Source organism: Macrotis lagotis, chromosome X (assembly GCF_037893015.1).
Source record: "Macrotis lagotis isolate mMagLag1 chromosome X, bilby.v1.9.chrom.fasta, whole genome shotgun sequence".
Lineage (NCBI taxonomy): Eukaryota > Metazoa > Chordata > Mammalia > Peramelemorphia > Peramelidae > Macrotis > Macrotis lagotis.
Window position 1 is genome coordinate 519005751 of NC_133666.1, and position 23062 is coordinate 519028812.

General features: G+C 34.6%; 1 protein-coding gene across 1 annotated transcript in view; it reads left to right on the plus strand.

The window, feature by feature from the left end:
* The window catches only part of RANBP9 (RAN binding protein 9), a 106899-nt gene that overhangs the window by 42647 nt on the left and 41190 nt on the right, over positions 1 to 23062 (plus strand). The window contains exons 3-5 of the mRNA XM_074207662.1: positions 17434 to 17486; positions 18846 to 19013; positions 22864 to 22886. Of these exons, the coding sequence (XP_074063763.1) occupies positions 17434 to 17486; positions 18846 to 19013; positions 22864 to 22886 (244 nt within the window). The remainder of the gene's footprint in view (positions 1 to 17433; positions 17487 to 18845; positions 19014 to 22863; positions 22887 to 23062) is intronic.

Below are 23062 nucleotides of genomic sequence, written 5' to 3' on the forward strand. Positions count from 1 at the left end.
AAGTTAGCTATACTATCAGCCTATACTTAGGGATACATCTTCATCATTTTATAATTTTGCTTCTCACCTCATCTTTCAACTGAATCTTCTATCTTTAAATTTGCCTGTGTTCTCTGTATTCCTGAGACTGGTTTTTTCTAACCCTCTAACCCTTCTTGACTTTTCTGATGCATTTAATACTGTTGACCACCCTTAATAGTCTCTTCTCTTTGAATTTTCCTGGTAATGTTTTCTGGTTCTGTTTCTACTGTCTGACTATTCTCTGCTGCTATATCATCTATGTCACACCTCCTAACTGGGTATTTTCTCAAGATTCTGATGGATACTCTTTGTCTTGGTAATATCTCATTAGCTCCCATCTTTATACAGTTGACTACTAGCCCTTTCTATCCAGCCTTAGTCTGTTACCTCAGCTTCAGTCCCATATTATCAGTACTGCTTTTTGGACATATCAGATTAGATGTTCCAACCACGTCTTGCACTCAACATGTTTAAAATTGAATTGGTTATTCTTAACATAAAAACTTCGCTTTCAAACTACTTTTTTTGTTGAAGATACCCAACATCTGTCTTAGTTTGTGTAAACTGTATTATTTTGACTTTACATTCCCTTTAACCTCTCTTACCCCAGGAGTTGCTAAGTCGTTGATTTCTTACCTTCACCACACTTCTTTTCTCCACTCACATAGTTATCCATTTCAGTTTAAATTCTAGGATCTCACCTAGAATTCAGTAGGCTTTTAATTGGTTCTCCCTGCCTCAAGTCTCTCTCCACCTGGATTTTTCCTATAGATTAGGGTTGTCCAATCTTTTAAAATTTTTATTGACAGTATATTTAATTTGACATTTAGTGCTCAGCTCAGCTTCATTTACTAAAGCATTTAGTAAACCCACAGGTGGGCCACATAAAATCACACTTCAGGTTGAGGCCCTTGGGCCACATTTTGGACAGTGCTGCTATATAGATTCCTGCCAAAATCATTTTCCTTAAATAAAGATTTGACAAGTGTGATTCCTCACCTCAGCCTATTCTAGTGGCTTCTTCTAGCATGAAATGTAACCACCTCTGTTTAAATTTTACACAACCTGTAGCCAACCTATTTTCCCAACTTCATTGGAAATTACTCCATCTCAAATTTAGCAATCCATTGCACCTCACACAGGATATTCCTCTGTTTCCAATCTTTTGGTACAGGTTGACCTCCCAAGCTTGGGATGTGTTCCCTCCTTCCTTTGCTAACAATAGAATCTTAATTTTCCTTTCCCATGCATCATCTGCTGCAGGAAATCTTTCCTGATAATCCTCGTCCTCCCAATTGCTAGTGCTCTTCCCAAAGCTACCTTGTAGATGTGTAAATTGTCCTTGTGGATGGAGATGTTTTTTCCTTTTCTTTTGTAATTACAAGTGCTCAGCACCCTGCCTGTCTAAAGATTTGGCACTTTAGCTATTTTGATGGAATTGAACTTAGTTTTTATTATTTTCATTTACTTTGATATAATTATCTCTGTGTGTGTGTGTGTGTGTGTGTGTGTCTGTGTCTGTGTCTGTGTATTTTTTTCATGGTTCTACTTCATATCTTCCTGTACTTTGAATTCATCCTCATCATTTCAAATAAGTTAACATTTATATATATCACTTACTCTGTGCTGAGCACTGTGCTGTGAGTGCTTTACAATTATCTCCTTTGATCCTCACAATAATCCTGGGAGGTAGGTGATACTTTCATCCCCATTTTAGAGATGAGGAAACTCATTTTATCTCATATATTATGGCTCAGTGATAATCCATTATGTTGACTTAACATCATCTGCTTATCAGTTTCACCAACAATGGGGACATTCCTTTCTTTGTTACACAGAAGTACAAAAATATTTGAGAAATATTAGTTCTATCTTTATCTTCTTGAAGTATATGCCTACTGACACCTCAGGATCAAAGGGCATGGATTAGATATTTTTTTCTCTCATAATTAGAAATTTTCTACAAACTTTTATGATGGGTGTTTTAGTTATAATGACACTTATTGTTAGCAAAGAGAACTGTGGTTGGTTTTTTTGTTATATCTTAGACTATTTTGGGATTTAATTATAGAAACTTATTATAGTCACACAGTAGCATATATTTGAAAAATAAGAAATTATTTGAGTAATCTTTGAGTTAATGTGTGATAGAGTGACAGTAGTTTTTGGATTGTTTTCATGATGTCTCCTGCTTTGCAACAGTCTGGTTTGTGATAAATTTGCTTAATTTATGAACTTGATTTAAACTTTGCACAAAGTGGGCCTCAAGTGATATTATTAGTTTCATCTTATTTGCACTGAGTACATTTTAGAGATTTCACAACCTTTTTAATTCATTGTAACAAATACTTAAGTGCACATACTGTACTATACCTTCACTATATTTTTTGTAGAAAGAGGAAAAAGGAAATAATCAGTGTATGCATATTCATGTATTAGTTATAAACATAATTCATATAGTACATAGATAATTTTAGAAAATAAAAAGTAGGTACATTAATAAGACCTTAGAAGTTCTAAGTGCTCCACTCACCTAAAATGAGTAGTTTTTAGTTGAATTTTGAATTGGAACTAAAAAATCCTGCTTAAAATGTTGTATATCTTTGACATGACTAGTTCTTGGATAGATATAGTACTTTGGATTTCTTTTACCCTTCTATCTTTTTGCTGGCTATATACCTATGTTTAGGTAGGTATGCTTGTAGGTCCCTTTTTCATTTTTTTCGTGGCTGATATGAAAATTAGGAGTTTTAGATTTATAAAACTTCTATTCATTTTGCCAATTAAGGACATAAATCTATTTTACTTAGTGGTTCAGATACCAAGGATTAGTTTATTTTGAAAAAATATTTGGCATATACAAAACTACTAATGTGCTTAAAGTTTGAATTTTGGTCTTTTAATGTACCTAATAATTATCTGGATTAATATTCAGAAAATTTTCTTGAAGCATTCTCAGAAACAAAATTGTCCTTGTTTCATTTCATATATTCTAAAATAGGGATGCATATGTTTTAATAAGGGAATTGAAAGATTATTTTATTGGAGCATGTCAAAATATTTTATATGCTTAATTGAAATGTTTAAATTATAATTTTATAAAGCATTTTCTTTAAAGAAAAGATTGGAGTATGATGAAAAGTGTGACCTAGGGGAGAGGAAATTAATTTATTTTCATTTATTTATTTATTTTTTAGGCTTTTGCAAGGCAAATGGGGTTAAGTGGCTTGCCCAAGGCCACACAGCTAGGTAATTATTAAGTGTCTGAGACTGGATTTGAACCCAGGTACTCCTGACTCCAGGGCCGGTGCTTTATCCACTGCTCCACCTAGCCACCCCTATTCCCTTTATTTTTAAGAATTTTTTTTTCGGTCAGCAAATGCTCTGCCTTTTCTTTTATAACCTCCTGCTACTCCCCCCCCCCCATTGTAAATATAAAGAGATGGGTTTCATCATTATTACTTGGAAATTGTGATTAATACTAATCAAAGTTCCTAAGTATTTTTTATCAAAATATTTTTTAATTTTTGTATAAGTGATTTTTTATATATTTCTAAAATATTCTTGCTTAAGAGTAAACATAATATCCACTCCCCCCCCCCAATATAGACCCTTATGAGAAATACAGTAAAAGAAAGAGGAAAAAAATATGTGTTTAGGCACCATCAGCTCTGTCTCAGTTGGATCACATTCTTTATAAGTCCATCACTGAAGTTACTTCCATAGTTTTCCACTGTTGTTGCTGATTGTAATTCCCTCTGTCCATATCTCCCCACTACCTTATATTTTCTCTCTCCTTTCACTCTATCCCTTTTCTAAAATGTTCTGTAGGGTAGCTGAGTGGCGTAGTGGACTGATCACCTGTGGTCCCGGATAGGCCACCCAATCTCAGCCCCTTGCAAAGAAGTAAAAAAAAATGTGTTACATCTGACTATTCTCTCTTATGATCTACTCTGCTCTATCACCCACATGCCCCTCTTCCCCTTTCTCCCTCCTTTCCTTTTTACTCTAGATGTCTGTATCCTATTGAGTATACAAGCTGTTTCCTCTCTGAGCCATTTCTGATGAGAGTGAAGGTTTCCTCATTCCACCCTCGCCTTCCCCTCTTTCATTTTATCGCAATAGCTCATTGCAATAAAATAAAAAAAATCTTTTATATGAAATAACTTAGCCTATTCCACCTCTCCTTTCTTTTACTTCTAGTTAGTTTCCCTTTTAGCCATTGACTCTACATTTACAATATATTATATCTTCAAATTCAATCTGTGCTTCATCTGTAAAAGCTCCTTCTACCTGCACTATTGAATGCCATCTTTTCCCCTGCAAGAGGATATTCAGTTTTGCTGGGTAAGTTGATTCTCAGTTGTATTCCAAGCTCTTTTGCCTTCCAGAATATTATATTCCAAGCCCTATGAGCCCTTAATGTAGTTGCTAAATCCTGTGTGATCCTGACTGCAGCTACACGACATTTGAATTGTGTCCTTCTGGCTGCTTGTAATATTTTCTCTTTGATTTGGGAGTTCTGGAACTTGGCTATACTATTCCTGGGGGTTGTTTTTTGGATCTCTTTCTAGGGGGAGATAGGTGGATTCTCTCAATTTCTATTTTGCCCTCTGCTTCTAGGATATCTGGGCAGTTTTCCTGAAGGAATTCTTTTAAAATGATGTCAAGGCTCTTTTCCTGATCATGACTTTCAGTTATCCCAATAATTTTAAAATTATCTTTCCTGAATTTGTTTTCCAATTTTTTTTCAATGAGATGTTTCACATTTTCTTCTAATTTTTCATTCTTTTGGTGTTGAAGTATTGTATCTTGAGTTCTTGCAAAGTCATCAACTTCCTTTAACTCTATTCTACATCTGAGGGATTTGTTTTCCTCATAGAGTTTTATCTCCTTTTCCATCTGACAAATTTTGCTTTTTAAAGCATTCTTCTCAATTTTTTGAACTGTTTTATCCATTTGACCTATGCTGGTTTTTAACATGTTATTTTCTTCAGCATATTTTTGGATCTCCTTGACTAAGCTGCTGACTTCTTTTTCACGTTTTTCCTGTATCCTATTTCTTTTCCCAATTTTCCTTCTATCTCCCTTACTTGATTTTCAAAATCGTTTTTGAGCTGTATCATAGCCTGAGCCCACCTTCTATTTTTCTTGGAGTCTTTAGATGTAGGAGCTTATACTTCCTCATCTTCAGTTTGAGTAGTTTGATCCTTCTTGGGATCATAGACAATGTGTTTCTCAATGGTGTTACTCTTTTCTCTGTTGATTCATTTCTCCAGTCTGCCTAGTATGGGGTGCTTCCTGAGCTTTTTGAGTATTATTGGGGACCCCCCCATCTCAGTGTGTGAAACTCTGACTTCCCTCTTGTTCTGTGAATGACCACAAGTGAACCCCTCTGTCATGGGGATGAGGTGGGGGGTCTAGACTGTGATCAGGATCTGAATGTGGTCAGAGCCCCAAAGTCTTGTTTCAGATACAGAGGACAAATCTTGGAAGTCTCCCCTACCTTGTGGGCTTCAGCTCCCTGGAGGCTCCTGCATGCTGCTTCCAAACCTTTTTCCTTTTCCTTGATCTGGGCTGACAGGGCCTTCTGGGCTTCTGGGACACTGGTTACATCAACTGCCCTGATGGCCTGGGCTTCGTGTGCTCACTCTGGCAGAGGTCACCCCCACTGAACTCCCAAGTTGTATCTGGTATTCCTCAGGGTGTAGGTCAGGAAACTGCCCCAGCTGCTGTGAGCCGGGGTTTCCAGGTGCTCAGGGCTGCCTCTGGGAGGCTGAAGTTTTTTCACTCTTGACCTTTCCACTATTTTCCAGGTTACCTTGACCTGGAGAATTGCCTCACTGAATCTTTCTGTGGGTTCTGTCTCTCAAAAATTTAGTTGGAATTATAATTTTAAGATTTTTGAAATATTATGGAGAGAACTTCTAGGTGTGAGGATCTTCTCCTGTCATCATCTTGGCTCCACCCCCCACAAGAGTATCCAGCGTTCCTGAGTCCTTAAAGTTGTCTTTCCCATAATATTGTTACTGTATAAATTGTTCTTTTTGTTCTGCTTATTTCACTCTTGAAGGTTATGATCCTATAGTTTCTCTGAAACTATCTCCATCATCATATTTTTCAGCATAACATCATTCGTCCCATTAATGCCATTACCCAGTTGTTGGGTCCCCTCAGTTTCTAATTCTTTGTTTCCATAAAAAGAACAATGAATTTATTTATCCTTTATCTAGAGAAGTTTTTTCCTAAGACTAATCCTTCAACTAAACTGTCCTTCTGTCTTCTGACTCTTCAGTCCCATTTATTATTTCCCTGTTGGGTGAAAATTATTTCCACATCCAAATTAATTCACTTCTTTGATCAGTTCAGAGGAGTAAAATTTAAGTGAGGTGTCCCTCCAATTTCTTGTTTGTTATAAATAAGATTTTTGCTAACATACCTTAATTTTATGAGATTATTTTCCCTAAAAATTTTCTTTCTTCCTGTAGTATATTTTTCTTCTTGTTGTTTTAATATTATCAAGATATAATATAAACTTTTCTAAGGCTTCTAGGTCTAGAGACTTTCCTTTGTGACCCCAGATCAAAAGTAGGAAGGGAACACATGTCATTTCCCTCTATTAATGTAAATAGTTTGACCTTTTTTTAGTTTATGATTCTTTGTTCATGCCTATGTATTGCCCTAATTGGAGCTTCAGTAGACTGCATTTGAACTTCGTTGGAAAGCTCTCTTGGTTCAAAATGGCAGAACTGTAGCTCCCCTTTGTTCTAAAATTATTGTAACAGTTCTTCTCTAAGCTTCAAATTTGACTGGAGGCTGGAACTGCTCCTATGGTCTGGGCCACACAATGCTTGTTTCTGAACTCATTCCTTGCTCAGTAAATGGACTGCAGCCTTTTTCATCTTGGAATATCTCCATTAGGCATTAGGCCACATATACCTCCTTCAGTTTGTCCTGGATTTGTGACTTAAAACTTATTGGTGAGTGATAGATCTACTAGCTGGAGCCTATTCTTATACTGTACACAAGATGAACCCCCCCCCCCCCCCCACTGGATCTGGGACCCTCCTCCTACCTTAGTATATATAGCCTCTTGGGTTAAAATGCACCATACAGTAATCTACTAGACAGACCCTTATTCTCAGTGTTCACAGACTTTTGTCTTTCTTTACTGATCTGGCCTGGAAAAATGATACACTGATTTTTTTTTTTCTTGGATTTCCCAGTCGAATTTCGTTTGGTGCAATTCTAGATCTGTTTGGAATAGTTTTTTTTTGAAGTGAAGTTTGCTGAACTTGTTCCTGCTCTTACATCATCTTGTCTCTGCCTCTTCTGTATTTTCCATATTGTGAATTCTAATGCTGAAAAAGAGTGAATGAATGAGAAAGTGTAATAGAAAGTTTGAATAGAGATAGTTGGGAAAGTCATTAGGATGAAGTTGATAGTCATCAAGAATAAATAAAACAATTGCCAATTTATGAATAAAAATAAGGTCACAATTGCTGTAGGATTAAATAAATATACAGGGGTTCTAAGGTTGACTCGGAGCATTCAATAGCATGGAAGTAGAAAAAGAGAAAGTACATAATGACTATAACTCAGGTTTGGAAGGTGAGATTGGCACTAAGACAAGGTGGCAAGGATTAAGGGTAGCTGATAGTATCTGGTTGTCCTAGGTTTTATGACCATTAAAGGAGGTAAATGAGATCAGAACAGGAGTGATAGATTCGGAGAATAGGGAGGGAGAGGGTCTCAGAGGAATGATTAGATTATGGTAAGTACTAAGAATATATTTAGCAATGGTGAGTCAGAGACAAAAGACCTAGTGGCTATTATGATTTGACAGAAGAGTTGGACTATTCTGACAACATGGAGATGAAACAGTTTTTGGTACTTGGCAGAACAGGTGTATAACTGTGTGTATGTGTGTGTGTGTGTGTGTGTCTGTCTGGTGATGTGAAAGTGAAGAACATGGGAATTTAGGAAATTGGATTGATGGTCAAGAGGGTATCCTGTGTATCAAAAGTCCTTATGGTATGATGATAGGAGTTAAGGTAGAGTGAAAATCTGAACTGTATTCTTCAGCTCTTTGAAAAAGGAGTTAATTCTGGCATTGTCTGTGAATGGAATATTCAGAACAAATGATTTTTCTTATAAAATTGGGTGCTAAATCAATTTATGCTTATAGTAACAAAAGCATAGTACAACAAAATGAGCTTTTGTAGTAGTCTTCTGAAAATGAGTGATGAAATTTATCTTCACAAACATTCTATAACCATTTCTATTCAGAAAAGTTAAGTTTCTTTTTTTTAAACCCAGTTGAAAATCGGGGTTATTTCCTGAATTGCCAGTTTTCAGAAGAAGATATCAAAACTGCTTATAGTCATGAAAATATTTTCTTTTTCACTGTTAATTAGAGAAATACAAATTAAAGCAATTCTGAGGCACCACCTTGCACCTCTCAGATTGTCTGATATGACAGAAAAGGAAGATGACCGATGTTGGAGTTAATAGGAAAATTATGACATTTAATACATTGTTGGTGGAACTATGAACTGATCTCACTATTCTGGAGAACAATTTGGAATTATGCCCAGAGGATTATAAAATTGGATAACCTTGGATTCCACAATACTACTACTACTACTACTACTACTACTACTACTACTACTACTACTACTACTAGGTCTGTATCCCCCAAAGATTTTTAAACTGGGAGTGGGGGCAAGGAGCTGTTTGTTCAAAAATGTTTATAGTAGCTGGCAAAGAATTGGAAATTGAGGGGATGCCCTTCATTTGGGGATACTTGAACAAATTGTGGTGTATGATTGATGAAATATTATTGTGTTATAAGAAATGACAAGTAGGATGGTTTCGGAAAAACTTGGGAAGACTTACATGAACTGATGCAAAATGAATTGAGCAGAATGAGAACGTTGTACATAGTAACAGCAATATTTTATGTTGATCAGTTGTGAATGGCTTAGCTCTTCTCAGCAATACAGTGATCCAAGACAATTCCAAAGGATTCATGATGAAAAAATAGCTTTTCACTTCCAGAGAAAGAACCGATACAATCTAAGTGTGGATAGAAGCATTCTATTTTTCACCTTTTTTTTGTGTGTATGTATGTGTGTGTGTGTGTGTGTGTTTTTCTTTGATAATATGTAAATGTGGAAATATGTTTTGCTTGATTGCACATGTATAAGCCATATCAAATTGTAGGGAGGAGTTTAAGTAAAGCAAGGAGAGAATTTGGACCTCAGAATTTTAAAAATGAATGTTAAAATTATTACATTTAATTGGGAAGAAATAAAATTCAAGGGGGGGAGAAGTTAATATGCAGCCCAAAAGGATAAAGTTCTACTTAAGTTTGACACCATTGTATTAAAAGTACTTTTACATATACTATTGCTTTGCAAACAACATTGATAGAGATTGCATGTATTTTAGATAATATTCATGATTTAATTTGACCCAAAATACTCATCACTTGGTGGCCAGCTTTCTGGTGATTAGCCTATATGAATTTAGTTAGGTTGGTACTTGGAAAGAGTTATCAAAAGCCTTATTCCAGTGCTTTACCTTGGAACAGAGGATGTGACCTTGGATTCTTAAAGGCTGGCTCAATGGAGTCCAAGCCCCAGTAAAGTAAGACTTTACTGGGAAGGTTTTGCATATGGAGTCAAATATGATATGTCTGCCATAACAGAACCAACCTACTTGTGTTGGTTTTGAGAGAATGTGAAATTTCAAGCTTTACATTTTCCAAAAGAATTTTAGCATTTTATTTGAAGTACTCAAGATAAATATTGGACAAGTTGCATTTGAACAAATGAGCGAGATATGTTAATATTAAGAATGGCTAATGATAACTTAGATGAGTTCTTTATAAGAGCAATTTATTCTTGAAATACTAGCATTTTAGTACCTAATTTTGCAATTAAATTGTACTAGTTGAAATCCAAAAACAATGCCTTATTCTGATCTTAAAATAGGAGTTCATATGAGACTTTCTTGATATTTCTAGCATGTTCATTGCATCAAACTCAGAAGCACTCCACTCAAAAGAGATTGATCTGGCTTTTCATATGGGGGGGGACACAAGTAAATGAATCCTGTATATTACAGTTCATAAAAACTGACAACCCCCTGAATTAGAATAGCAATACAGAGCTTAGATAGGAACTGCAAATGGGCAGCAATCTGAAGACAGAATTGAGAAGAGATCAAACTGGATAATATTTGGGAAATTTTATAACACTTTCAGTAATTTATTTAAAAATGATGAAAGCTTATCTACATTATATTTTAAGTTTTACAAAGCCAATTAACTCATTTGATCTTTGTAAAAGCGATCCTAAGATAATCTTTGCCACAAAACAATCTTTTAACTCTTCTTCCCTGTGTTGATATATGTCTGTAAATCATGGAATAGCATGATTTCAGACGAATTAAAACATTAACACTTTCCCCCTTTTTCAATTAAGTTTTTTTTATATTAACCCAATGAAAAAGAATGATTACTGTGAAGGCAACACAAAGACTGAATGAATGAATGAATGAAAAATTATTTATTCTGTGTTTACTAATGGCAAAGCATTATGCTAAATAGAAAATGGAAACTGTCCTGCAGTCAAGGAACTCATTCTAATTGGAGAGTCAACAGTTATAATGGATCAGCTGCAAATCAGGTGGAAAGGTCCTATGGTCCTTAGGGAACATCAGGAAACTAGATGGCAAAGTGTCCTCTTTAATTTCCACTGATAAATCCTATCTATTTCTGATGTTGAACTACTTGATGTTGTTAAATGGCCTTGGTGATGGGAATATTCTCCTCTGAGACTCCAGAATTGGGTGCTAAAGAGGTTGGACTGCAGCTCCCATCAGTGGAAGTTGCTGAGCCACATGTCCTTGGGGCCTGCTTCCTGAAATGATGACTAGAGGCTAAATGAAAAGCAGAACAGCTCTTGGTTTGAGGGTGCTAGACTATCTCTCCCAGGGTCTGAGGAGAGATGACAGTTTTAAGGTGATGGATTTGCCTGGTGAAGTTGCTTCCAGACTTCAGAGAGAGACTACTTGGTATACTGTTGCTGTTATGGTTGATAACTTGAGTATAAAAAGTAGCATCAAAGACATATAAGACTAGAAAAGGAGGTGAACCTATTTAGAGCAAAGGTTAACGGCAATGAGATAGACAACCAGTGTGCTCCAGTAATTTTTCAGAGAGCAATTAAAGGAGTCCTTTACAAGAACTGAAGCAGGTGAAGTGAGCAGAACCAGAACATTGTATATAGTAACAATGTACAGAGCTCCTATGTGAATGATTTAACAGTTCTCACCAGTAGACATGCAAAACAAGTCCAAAGGACTCTTGATGAAAAATGCTCTCCATCCTCATTGAATGAACTGATACAGTCTAGCAAATCGAAGTATACTATTCTTCAATTACTTTTTCATTGTATCTCCTCTTTTTTTTAATTCTCTGCTTTCACATGACTAATACAAAATATGTTTTGCAGGCTTGCACATGTATAACCCTATATAAAAATATGCTTAGATTCTAGGAAAGGAGAGATGAGGCCACAGAGGGAGAAAATTTGGAACTCAAAATTAAAAAAAAAAGCAAATGGTAAAAATTGTTTTTGAATATAATTGGGAAAAATGTTATTTAAAAATATAACATTTAAAGGGGTCAATGCAGGTCTCTTTCGAAGTATAGATTGTTATGGTAGCTACACAGAACTTGGGGACAGGGCCAGAAAGTGAGGGAGAGGTTGGTTCTGGAGTAGATTGAAACCTTACTTATAAGCTGAGGGACCCTACCAAGATTGGTAGGGATTAGGTAAGGATTATTGGAGGAATTGACACATGGATTAGATCCTAGAACCATTTGAATACATGTTCTTACAAGTGAGAAGCAGAACCTAAAGTAAAAACACTTCTATATGGAGGGAGTAGTTTGTATACATTCACTCCTATATGTTCAAGTAGTTTTCTCCAGCCTTGGGAACCTGCATAGAGGAGAACAAAATAATGGATGGTCTCTGCAGTGAAATTTCTGTCTCTTAAGAGTCTCTTGCAGAAAAATATAATGACTTTTTTTAACTTTTTAATATTTACACAGCACTTTAGACATACAGGAGGCATTCAGTAACTTCTTGTTGAATTGGGTTCTCTAATTTTCCGACAGCTTTTGTAAGGGAGGTATTGCTATTCCCATTTTACAGATGAGGAAACTGAGACTCAGAGAAGTTAAATGACTCATCAGAGTCATACAGCCAGAATCTGGTCAAGAACAGAATTCAAACTCAGTTATCTCTATTCCCTAGAATATAAACTCCTTGAGAACAGGGATTAACTTTTGTCCCTTAGTAAATCTTGTTGGTTGGTTTATTTATGTGCAAATGAAAGAATTTTCCTCCTTAGCCTAACAGTACTAACAAAACTAGAGAGTATCCTTCTGTATGTGTGATGCATAGATGACAACATTGATTGAATAAGTTGTAGGAGCTTCATTTTTGTGGTGGAGATATGGGTTCAGGGGTTTGAGGCAGAGGTGGCATTAGAGGGCATGAGTCATCTGTGTAAATAATACTTGGGACAGCTACAGGGTGGTAAGCATTTTAAAAGGAGACTTGCAGAGCCTGTTATTGATAATAGGTTTGTCAGAAACATATTTGGCCAAACAGTATTATTCATAGAGTGACATGAAGAAATTTCATAGGAACAGTATTATAATAGTATAAATTGGTGATATATGACAGGTTAAACACACAGGTATGTGTTTATATGGGAGTAAAGCACAAGTGCAAAATTCATACTAGAGCAGCTTAAAGCCAGAGGTTGTAAATTCACCTTTCTTTCTCTGTTTTCTGAGGGGGAGGGATGGGAGGGAGTTAGTAAGTTAAACACATTTTTTTTTCTGTTGCTAGCAAACAATTTTTTTCCTATTGACCAGACTAAAGGCAGGGGGAGGAATTCATGGAATACAGAGATGAGCACTGTATTTTAAGGTTTTAGAGGGCATTACTGATATGTTGCTGAGGTTTCCATGTATTGTTTCAGGCTCTTAAAAAGATGAAGACAGTATTGTTGGAAATATTATTTTTTTACTGCTTTATTAAAATCTCAAATTAGATTTCTTTGCATTTAAACTGTTTAGTTTTACAATGCTCCCCCCACCCTCCCAAGCTTCTGAATTTGTGCAATCCATTATTCTGAATTTTCTAAATAAGTAGGTTTTTATTTATGTATATAGTGATTATATCTGTTTTTTTCCTCACCACCCATTTGATTTTATTTCTAGATCTTATTTTGTACACTGTAGCTATATTGTAGAAAGAATTTTTCAAATAGAGATTTGGTAGCTCTGCCAGTAAAAAAAACCCGAGTTGCTCTGTGACCTTGGGCAAGTCAGGTTAGATCATTTTATGCCTTGATTTCCTCATCTGTCAAAATGCAGGGTTTGAAGTAGGTAACATTTTTTTCAGCTTTTTTTTTTAATCACTGTGTTACCTATAGTTCCTAACCCAATGCTCTAAATTAAAAAAAACTTTCCTCAGTAGATTTGTGGTTTTGGTGATTGTTTACTGAGTATTTGTAATACTGAAGTAATGAACCCTCAAAACTAATGATAAGCTTACATTGTGCTGATAGATCCCCCCGTTTTTGTGTGCCCTTAAACATGTTTTGGAGTTTTGTTCAGCCTTGATTGATTTATGATCTTGTGCTGCAAGTTTTCATTTTCAAAATGGCTCAGAAAGAATACTGAATAAAAGTGTACTGATTGCATTGTAAATGGCAAGGAGGAAAACTATAATGTTAAACCAAAAAAATCGAATTAAATAAATTTGGATTGAAGTTAGAGTAGGTTAACTGATTGACCTTGAACAGATTGTCAGGAAATCAATAGGTGGAAGGGAAGGGAATGAACTGTAAGGAACTACAGAATTGTTTATGATAAAGAAGTAACAAATCAATCAAATCTACTCTTTCCTAAGGGCTATCTTGAAAAAAAGGGAGAGATAGTCTCCTTAGGGTAGAACTATGATTAATGAGTTATAATTACTTTTCTGTTACTGACTGGCTTCCTGTTTTCTCTTTGACTGGTACCTGAGATAAAAGTATTTTGCCAAAGCTTCCAGTAGATATTAGGCCAAGAAAATAAATTTGGGCATCTAGTAGGTAATTTTTTCCTTTACATTCTTAGAGTAGAGGTACTCTCAAATTTAAAAAGAGAAATCTAAGTAGAAACACCATGTTTCAGTCACCTTTCAACTACTGCTCCCCCCCCCCCCCCGCCCCCACCGCATTCTTAGGAGATTTCTCTTAAATAAAGGATTCTAGGCATGTGCTTAGGTGAAAGAGTCATGTCCTTTCCTCCCATCTCTGATAATGAGCTGTGTCTGTTGTTATTAAAACTAGTTCCCTTGATTTCATATTTTCTCCAGCAGATTGTCCTTATAATCATATCTCCCACCTTCCCTTCCTCTACCTCTCTACTGACTTTTTCCCTGCTGCCTTTAAATGTGTCCAAGACTTTCCATTGGTCAAAAGCTTTTCATTAGACCTTAATATCCCCTCAGACTGCAATCTTACATCTTTTCCCTTTCCCTTTTCCATACTTTTGTGGGGAAAAGTATCTAAACTTAGTTTCTTTCCTCACTGTTAAACTTGCATTCTTGCTTCTTAGACAAATGACACTCTCCCCAGACATCTTAGAATTTGTCACATCTAATGGTCTTATAGGAATTCTTATCCTTCTTGACTTCTGCTGCATTTGTCACTTGATCACACTGTTCTTAGATTCTCTTTCTTTAGTTTTCATAATACTACTATTTTCTGGTTCTCCTATTTGTATGATGACTCCTCAGATTCTTTTACTGTCTCATCATCTACATTATGACTTAACTGTTGGGTATTCGTATAGCTGTTCTGTGCTTTTTTTCTTTCTCTGCTCTCAGTAACTTTCATGGGTTTAACTAGGGGCAGCTAGATGATGCAGAGGACAGAGCACTGGCCTTGGAGTCAGGACAGGAGTTTGAATCCAACCTCAGACACTTAATACTCACTAACTGTGTGTGACCTTGTGCAGGTCAATTAACCCCGATTGCCTCACATCCAGGGCCATCTCCAATCTCCCTGATTCATGTCTGGCCACTGGACTCAGATGACTCTAGAGAAGAAACTGAGGTTGGTGATTTAGCATAACACCCCCTCAAAATTCATTTCATGTACTTTTCTCATGGCATCACCTCCCTGATGTGGTGGTCTTCTTTGAAAATGAAGGACAAACATCAACAGCTATTTCATCTCTATTATTATTGACTGATTGACTCACAGTTCTATATAGCCAGTAGAAATCTTTAGTTTACCATCACCAGATATCTGTTAGGCCTTTCAGACTAGATTTCTCATAATTCTCTCAATTATATCATGTCCCAAATAAATCATTGTCTTACTACCAAACTTCTGTAAGTATGTTTAGATCATCATTCTTCCGTGTCTCTCAAGTTTGTAATCTTGGTTTTTTCAATTCTTAATTCTCTCTCATTTCATACTTCCAATCAGTTGCCAGATCTTGCTGATTCTACCTCTGTAGTAGGAGTTTTTAATAAATTTTTTGAGTTATGGATCCCTTTGAATATCTGATAAAACCTATGGACCTCTTCTCAGATAATGTTTTTTAAATGCACATAATTAAATACACATAGGATCATCAAGGAAACCAGTTATATTGAAATAGATGTTTTGCCCCCCCCCACTCAAGTTGATGGATTCCTTGAAATCTAGGTTAAAAACCCCTTGCTTACTTCTCTCATCTCCAGTCTCTTTTCTCTGTTTACATAGGTATCACCTTTGTTCAAGATGTCATCTGAACTATTTCAGTGATCCCCTAATTAGTTTCCTTACCTCATATTTCCTCCCATTTCAAACTCTTCTCCATATAGCTGTCACAGTGTTTTTCTTTTTGAAGCTGTTCTCCCCATGTCATTCCTCTATTCAGTAAATTCCAGTGGTAGTTTTTAGGATAAAATGTAAACTTTTTTCCTTTTAAACCCTTCATAGTGTGATCCCTATCTATCTTTCCAATCTCAGTTTACCTCTCTACCCTTGCATTCTACCCTTGAATGGTTTTCCAGCCATTTCTCATACAAGACACTTTAGTACCTTAATTACACATTACACTCCTTCCCTCTTCCTTTTTTCCCCCTAAGACATAGTTCAAACCCACCACTACCCCACGACCCCATTGCTAGAGCTTTCCTGGACTATAATAGACTATAAATATAGTCTATATTTAAACACACTATTTAGTTTTTATTCTGTATTTACTTAGGTCTATTATCTTGTCTTCCTTGATAGAACATCGGAATTATTTTTCTTCTCTTTTCTTCTCCTTTTTTCTTCCTGCTTTGGATCCGTAGTACCTACAACCTACCTGGAACTTGGGAAGTGCTTAATAAATAAACGCTTTTTATTGATAGACTTCAAGATCATTTAGTTTGGATCCTCAAATTGTCTTCTCCCCAACTTTCAGATGAAGAAACCCAGGAAGGAGAGCTTAAGTGATTGACCAGAATCACATAGCAAATAGAATAAGGATTCAAATCTAAATTCTTTGATTCCAGATCCATTATTCTTTGTGTGTGTATGTGTGTGTCTATCTGTGTGTGTGTGTATATGAGAGTGAGAGAATCCATAGCATAGTTACATAGAGATAGAAAAAGGAAGAAATTTTATCAGTGAATATGGTACATAGAAATGTCAATAAAAAAACAAAATCTGTTCTCCCTTCTACTTTTCCCTGATATTTATGTCATTTTTTTGTCTTATAGTCCTGATTACTCAGGTAGAATCTCTGATTTCCTCATATTCTTGATAATTGAATTGGTGGGGCTTTATTGTGTTGGATTTGTCAATTTGTCAAAAATTTTTCAAAATCATTTTTTAATGAAATTTTAAAATGTTAATTTTTTTATTATATAAGAGTGCCTTTTCCTTTGATTTTTTTTTTATACTTGTTCTATATGGCCTGTTTGAAAACTTTCTTCCTTCCAAAAAGGATTTTGTATTTTTGACTGGACAGATAAGGATGTTATTAAAGATCATCCTTAATAAGTTAGTAGGAAGGAATTTATCAATATGGTGAAAGGAGTAATTGTTATTGCTATTTTTGGTTTCTTGTAAACTGAGTGAATTTTATTGTTTACATAGTTCAGGTTATCTTGGGTGAGTTTTATTTATTTTTTGTAATTCAATGACTTGGAATGTGATTTTTTTCCTATAAGCCCAGCAAATCTATTGGCACTATATCAATCTCCATGTGTCTTAAGCATGTTTCTGATTGTGTCATATACTGTTCATAATTTGTTTACATAAGGAATAACCTGCTTTTCTTTTTTACAGTTACATGGGAATTGGTCTTTCTGCTCAAGGTGTGAACATGAATAGACTACCAGGTATACTTGTGTTTGAAGTATAGTGTAGCACTACAGGTAGCTGCTATTTGTCTTCATATTTGGGATTAGTGACAGTTTTAAATGGGCAAGAACAAAGAATATTTATTTTAGTTGATTGTCTTAAGCTGTGGATTCTAAGGGGAGGTTGGATTGTTTTAAAGACAGATTAAGAAAAGGGTAACTTATACTTAGGATCATAGATTTAGAGCTGGAATGGACCTGAGAAGTGATTTAGGCTAATGCAAAGCTAAGAGTTTATCACTATATCTTTTTATAGTCTTTTGACTTTCAAAATCAGAACTTTTTCAGTTCTATTTCTGCATGTGGGCTTTCACAATCACTAATAAATCCCTAAAGTACCTCACCCATTTGGTGTATACTCAGGAATATAAACTAATTTTCATTTTTGTCTTAAGGAAAGCATAAATAGGATGGCAAATATATCGCCAAAATATGTAACTTAGTAATTCTTATGTTTATCTGCACCATTCTTCCCTCCTATTAATTTGCAAAACTGAGTTGAGTTTTTTGAAATTTTGAAATTAAAATCTTTAATGTAAAGCTGTACTAACTACTTTTTTTTTTTTTTTTAACATAAGCCTGTTCAGTTTGGCTTTAAATTGTGTTCAGATGTTTTACTTGCTAGAGTATCTTAACAGCATTTGTATAATAATAAATGTACAAAATCCAAAGACCATAGTGGTATGTTTTGAATAATGTTTCATTGTTTAAAATGAGCGGTATATAAATAATGTAAATACAGCATTGTGATAGCAATAATTTGTAGTTCTGGTGCTGTTCAAATGGTTTGACATTATAAGTAATATTGCTTGAAGGATCACAAAATACTTTTAGATTTGAAGACACCTAGTTAACCAAGGTGATCTGCTATTATCAAAACCAGTCCAAGAGTAGAACAGAACATTTCTCTCTCTCTCTCTCTCTCTCTCTCTCTCTCTCTCTCTCTCTCTCTCTCTCTCTCTCTCTCTCTCATTATTGGATGTTTTGAAATATCATGTGAAAGGCAAAACATAACATTTATATAAACATCCTTTCAGAAAAGAACATGGGAAAATTATTCTGCAAATAATACATTTATGTGTATTTTTTGTCATGTGAAAGTTCATATCTATAACTTTTTAGCACAAAACTATTATAATGTTTTAAAAACATTCTAATACAGTGATTAGAGATTTAAATGTTCAAATGAGAATTGGTTTTCTTGTAGCACTTCTGTATTCTTCTAATGGGCTTTATGTATTTATCATTAATCTTAAATGAATAAATCCAGTACAAAGAAACTAAATTCCTTCCATAAAACAATGAAGTACAATAAATAAATTACTGCTTTCGGTTTAGGTTGGGATAAACATTCATATGGTTACCATGGAGATGATGGACATTCATTTTGTTCTTCTGGAACGGGACAACCCTATGGACCAACTTTTACAACTGGTGATGTCATTGGCTGTTGTGTAAACCTTATCAACAATACCTGCTTCTACACAAAGAATGGACATAGTTTAGGTACTGAGATAATTTATTGCATGTAAAATAAGCAAATGTTCTGATTCTAGAACAGGTTCTTTTTTGCATTCGTCATCTTTACAACAGTAGTTATACTTGATTTTTGATTATCTTTTGTAGATGCAGTAGATACTAGGGTTGTGTGATTTAGTCAGGCAAGTAAATTTATCAAAATTGTGGAAATTTTTACTTTATTTAAAATTACTCTATAGCACAAAATATCTAGATTAGTGAATTTTCTACACTGTATAGGATAATTTAGGTTTATTTTATGGTGCATTTCCTGATGCTCATGCAGCATCATTAGCTCTTTGGGCAGGCGGGAGGAAGTATGAATGAAAAAGATTAATTACTACCAGTCAAATAAATGGCTTTAATATGTTACGAAGTCCTGCTAAAGAAGGATGGATGAAGGATGGTGGCTGCAATATAGAGACATGAAGGTGAGTAGGTATTTTCTTTAAAAAAAAATAGAGGGATCATAAGGGAGAAAAAAGGATTAGAAAGGATTGGATAAACCTAAAACTTTAAAAAATTATGGTAAAAATAGTATTTTTAGATCACATCACATAACACATTTAAAGTTGAATGTAAGCTGCAGTATTATTCCATATTTTTCATATCAGAAGCAGAATTTTACAAACTTTTCTAAGAACAAGCCTAGCACTTTAAAAATATTTAGCAGTTTGGGGTGGCTAGGTGGCACAGTGGATAAAGCACCGGCCCTGGAGTCAGGAGTACCTGGGTTCAAATCCGGTCTCAGACACTTAATAATTACCTAGCAGTGTGGCCTTGGGCAAGCTACTTAACCCCGTTTGCCTTGCAAAAACCTAAAAAAAAATATTTAGCAGTTTGAGTAATTTTATAGCATTTAAAAGATAAACAATATTCTAGGTACAAGGCTAGAAATAATGCATTCCAATTCTAGGTTTTTACAGCTCTTAAACCTTCATGAATTTCTACACTTCCTTAGCTGCCGAAATTTTACTTTGGCCTAAAATCATGGAATTGGCTCATACATTACCAACAATTGCTTAGGCCACCAACCTACAATTAATTCCACTTGCAATTTACCTTCTTCCAGAATGAAGACTGGGACTGGTAGTAACGCCCTTCTTGGGGACAGCCTCAGTGCATACTTCAAAGAATAACCACAAAAAAACAGCCAAAACTCAATAAGCTATAAAAACAGGTACTTTATTAACAAGGAATTATTTCTATTCGGGGGAAGTGGGAGGGGGCAAAAATAAAATAGGATAAATACATTCTTTTAACTACGAAAAGAAGGCTGGAAGAAATTGCTCTTAACAAAGAAATAGAATTTAAAAATCAAAATATACAAGTTTTTCTTTTTTTATCTTACAAATCCTTCCAATGTAACATAGCAGTTCTTCCAGGAAATGTTTGAATCCCCAGCTATATTAGTAATAACAATAGTTCCTTGAACTGTCTTGTTATTACTGAGTGTGTATGATTTGTGGTTCCTTTTCATACTCTAATAATTAAAAATTCAAATTACTATTATGTGATTATGAATTTGTTTAAGTGCTTATGGCATCTTACCTGTAGGAAGGGCTGTCTCTGCCTCCTTTGTATCACAAAGGATGCTTGTTTTATGGCTGTCCATATAGGGATTTTGATCAGGGCCACTAATGGAAATTACATATATGTTTCTTAAAGGTTCGAGGTGATTGTAATGGCTAAGATTTTTTCCTAGGAAAATAAGCTCCCTTTTATTTGTTTGCTGTTAATATTCTAATGCAAACATCAAAACAGTTAGTCTTTGTGTTCCTACTTGATTTGGAATCTCAAGATGTAATTGAATGTACAAGATTGATTTTATACTATATTAAACTGGAGAAAATGAAATTAGAGATTTGACTACATCTAATAAGAGACAGTTGGCTCTAAACTTAAAGAAGTTAACTTTATGATTAGAGTTGTAGTTTTTTTAGTGTGTTTGGTTGAATGTATAATAATGATCTGTTGAAGAAGAAAATAACTTTGTATGTAAAGATATGCATGTCAAACTATAATGAATGCTTTCTCCTAAAATTTAAAAAAATTACTGGCAGTAAGTAGTCTTTTAGTCAAGGTTATTAAACCTTTATGCTTCATCTCAAACAATTTTTTGAAGGGCAAGTGGGAAGGGAAGGAGACTGACTCCATTTGATTTATCAGCTTCTAGCAAATGTTTACAAGTCTCAAGTTTGAATATATTTTCCCTTAAGCATTTAAAAGTGGTAGGGAAGAACAGGATTTTCAATAGTATCATGTCCTAATTACTTAAAATAATTTGAGCACTTTGGGGCAGCATCTGTGGCATTTCTTCCAGACCAGGCAAATGATGTTTAATTATTGTTCAGTCATATCTCTTAGGAAGTCCAATTTCTGTCCTTGGTAGATTATTTTTTGTAACCTGGTCTATTGGAAAACTTTTCTATATAGACTAAATTGATTTTTTCAAAATTGGCAATGAATATTAAAGGTAAATGAGCTAATACTCAATTCATGTATTTATTTTTAAAAGTTGCACTAAATGATTTTCTTATAATTGTCAGTTGAATATTTTAAAAGTACTTCCTTCCTCTGAGAATGAATTAAAAATTGGGGTTACTTAAAATTGTTTAAAAACATAACCAACTTTTAAAAGTGAAATGTGCATGTGTAAATGTGTGTGTGTGTGTGTGTGTGTGTGTGTGTGTGTGTGTGTGTGTGTATGAGGTTCATTGTATAGAGCTAGATTTTTGTTTTCTGATACCTGTTACCTTTCACAAAATCTTAAATTTTTTTTCTTCCGTAAAATTAAAATAAGATAGATTTGCTATTAGAATCTCTAGGAAATGTTTGGAAAGCTTTCAGTCAACAGCCTTGTCTTTAGTAAAGCAAAAGATTATCAGAAAATGTTCATGTCATAATATTATTGATGTCTGCAAAGAAGATAGGGGAATTCCTCTTAAGAACTTATCAGTGTTGTATCTATGTTAGAAAATAATAGTTTAAAATTTAATGTTTTGCGTTAATTGACATTCCTTTTTTAGATTTCTGAAGTATTTGAAAGCATGTTCTTTGGTGTAGAGTTTTTTTTTACTGAAATTAATATTTGTTGGTATAAGATGTAGATGATCTGTGGTTCTATATTTCTATTGCCAAAGCAGCAAGAAAATTTTTTATTTAAAAAATTTTTTTAAGTTCTATAAAAATAGTGTTGGGGAGGGGAAGGGGTTCTGAATTCAGAAACTTTCTTGTAACAATTTGTACCCTTTTTTAGCTAAATTTATGTAATGTGATAATTACATAAAGATTTTAAAAAATTTAAAGTAACAATACCAGTACTTAGACATCCAAATGAATGTTGCTCTTTATAATCACCTTGTTATAGTCTATATCTTTATTCCTATGATAGTGCTTTTTTTTGAAGCATGTTTTAGAATTAGCCTTTGTTGCTTTTAGAGTTTATTCTGTGGACTATATGGTGGTGGCAGTCTTACCACTTAGTTTCTTTGGAACTGCTTTCTAGGATTTAAAAGTAGTTTCTAAAGTGGAATTAAAAATACTTTGATCAGTGGCATCGTCATAATAATAATTTTTATAATGATAGGGAGTTTACACAGTGAGAGAAAGGTATGTACTAGTAGTGTTGCTCTTATTTTACAGATGAAGCCAGCTGAAATTTACATCATGTCACATGTGGACTCCATGAGCTGAATTCTTTCTATATTATACCACCCTTTGTCATATTGGGATCAATATTTGTTTAGTTTTATAAACTGATGATCACCCAGGTGTATATATAGCATTCTGATTTTATGAAATGCAATTCTAATATGACTGTTTTTGTGTTTTGCAGGTATAGCCTTCACAGACCTACCGGTAAGATACCTTTTTAGAGCATGTTTTGTGTGTGTGTGTGTGTGTGTGTGTGTGTGTGTTTTGTGTGTGTGTGTATATAAAATTGCGATAGAAAGACATTTGTATATGTGTGTTTATGTGTAGTATATAGATACCATGTCTATGCTAGTCAAGGAGATTACATTTCTGTCATTGCT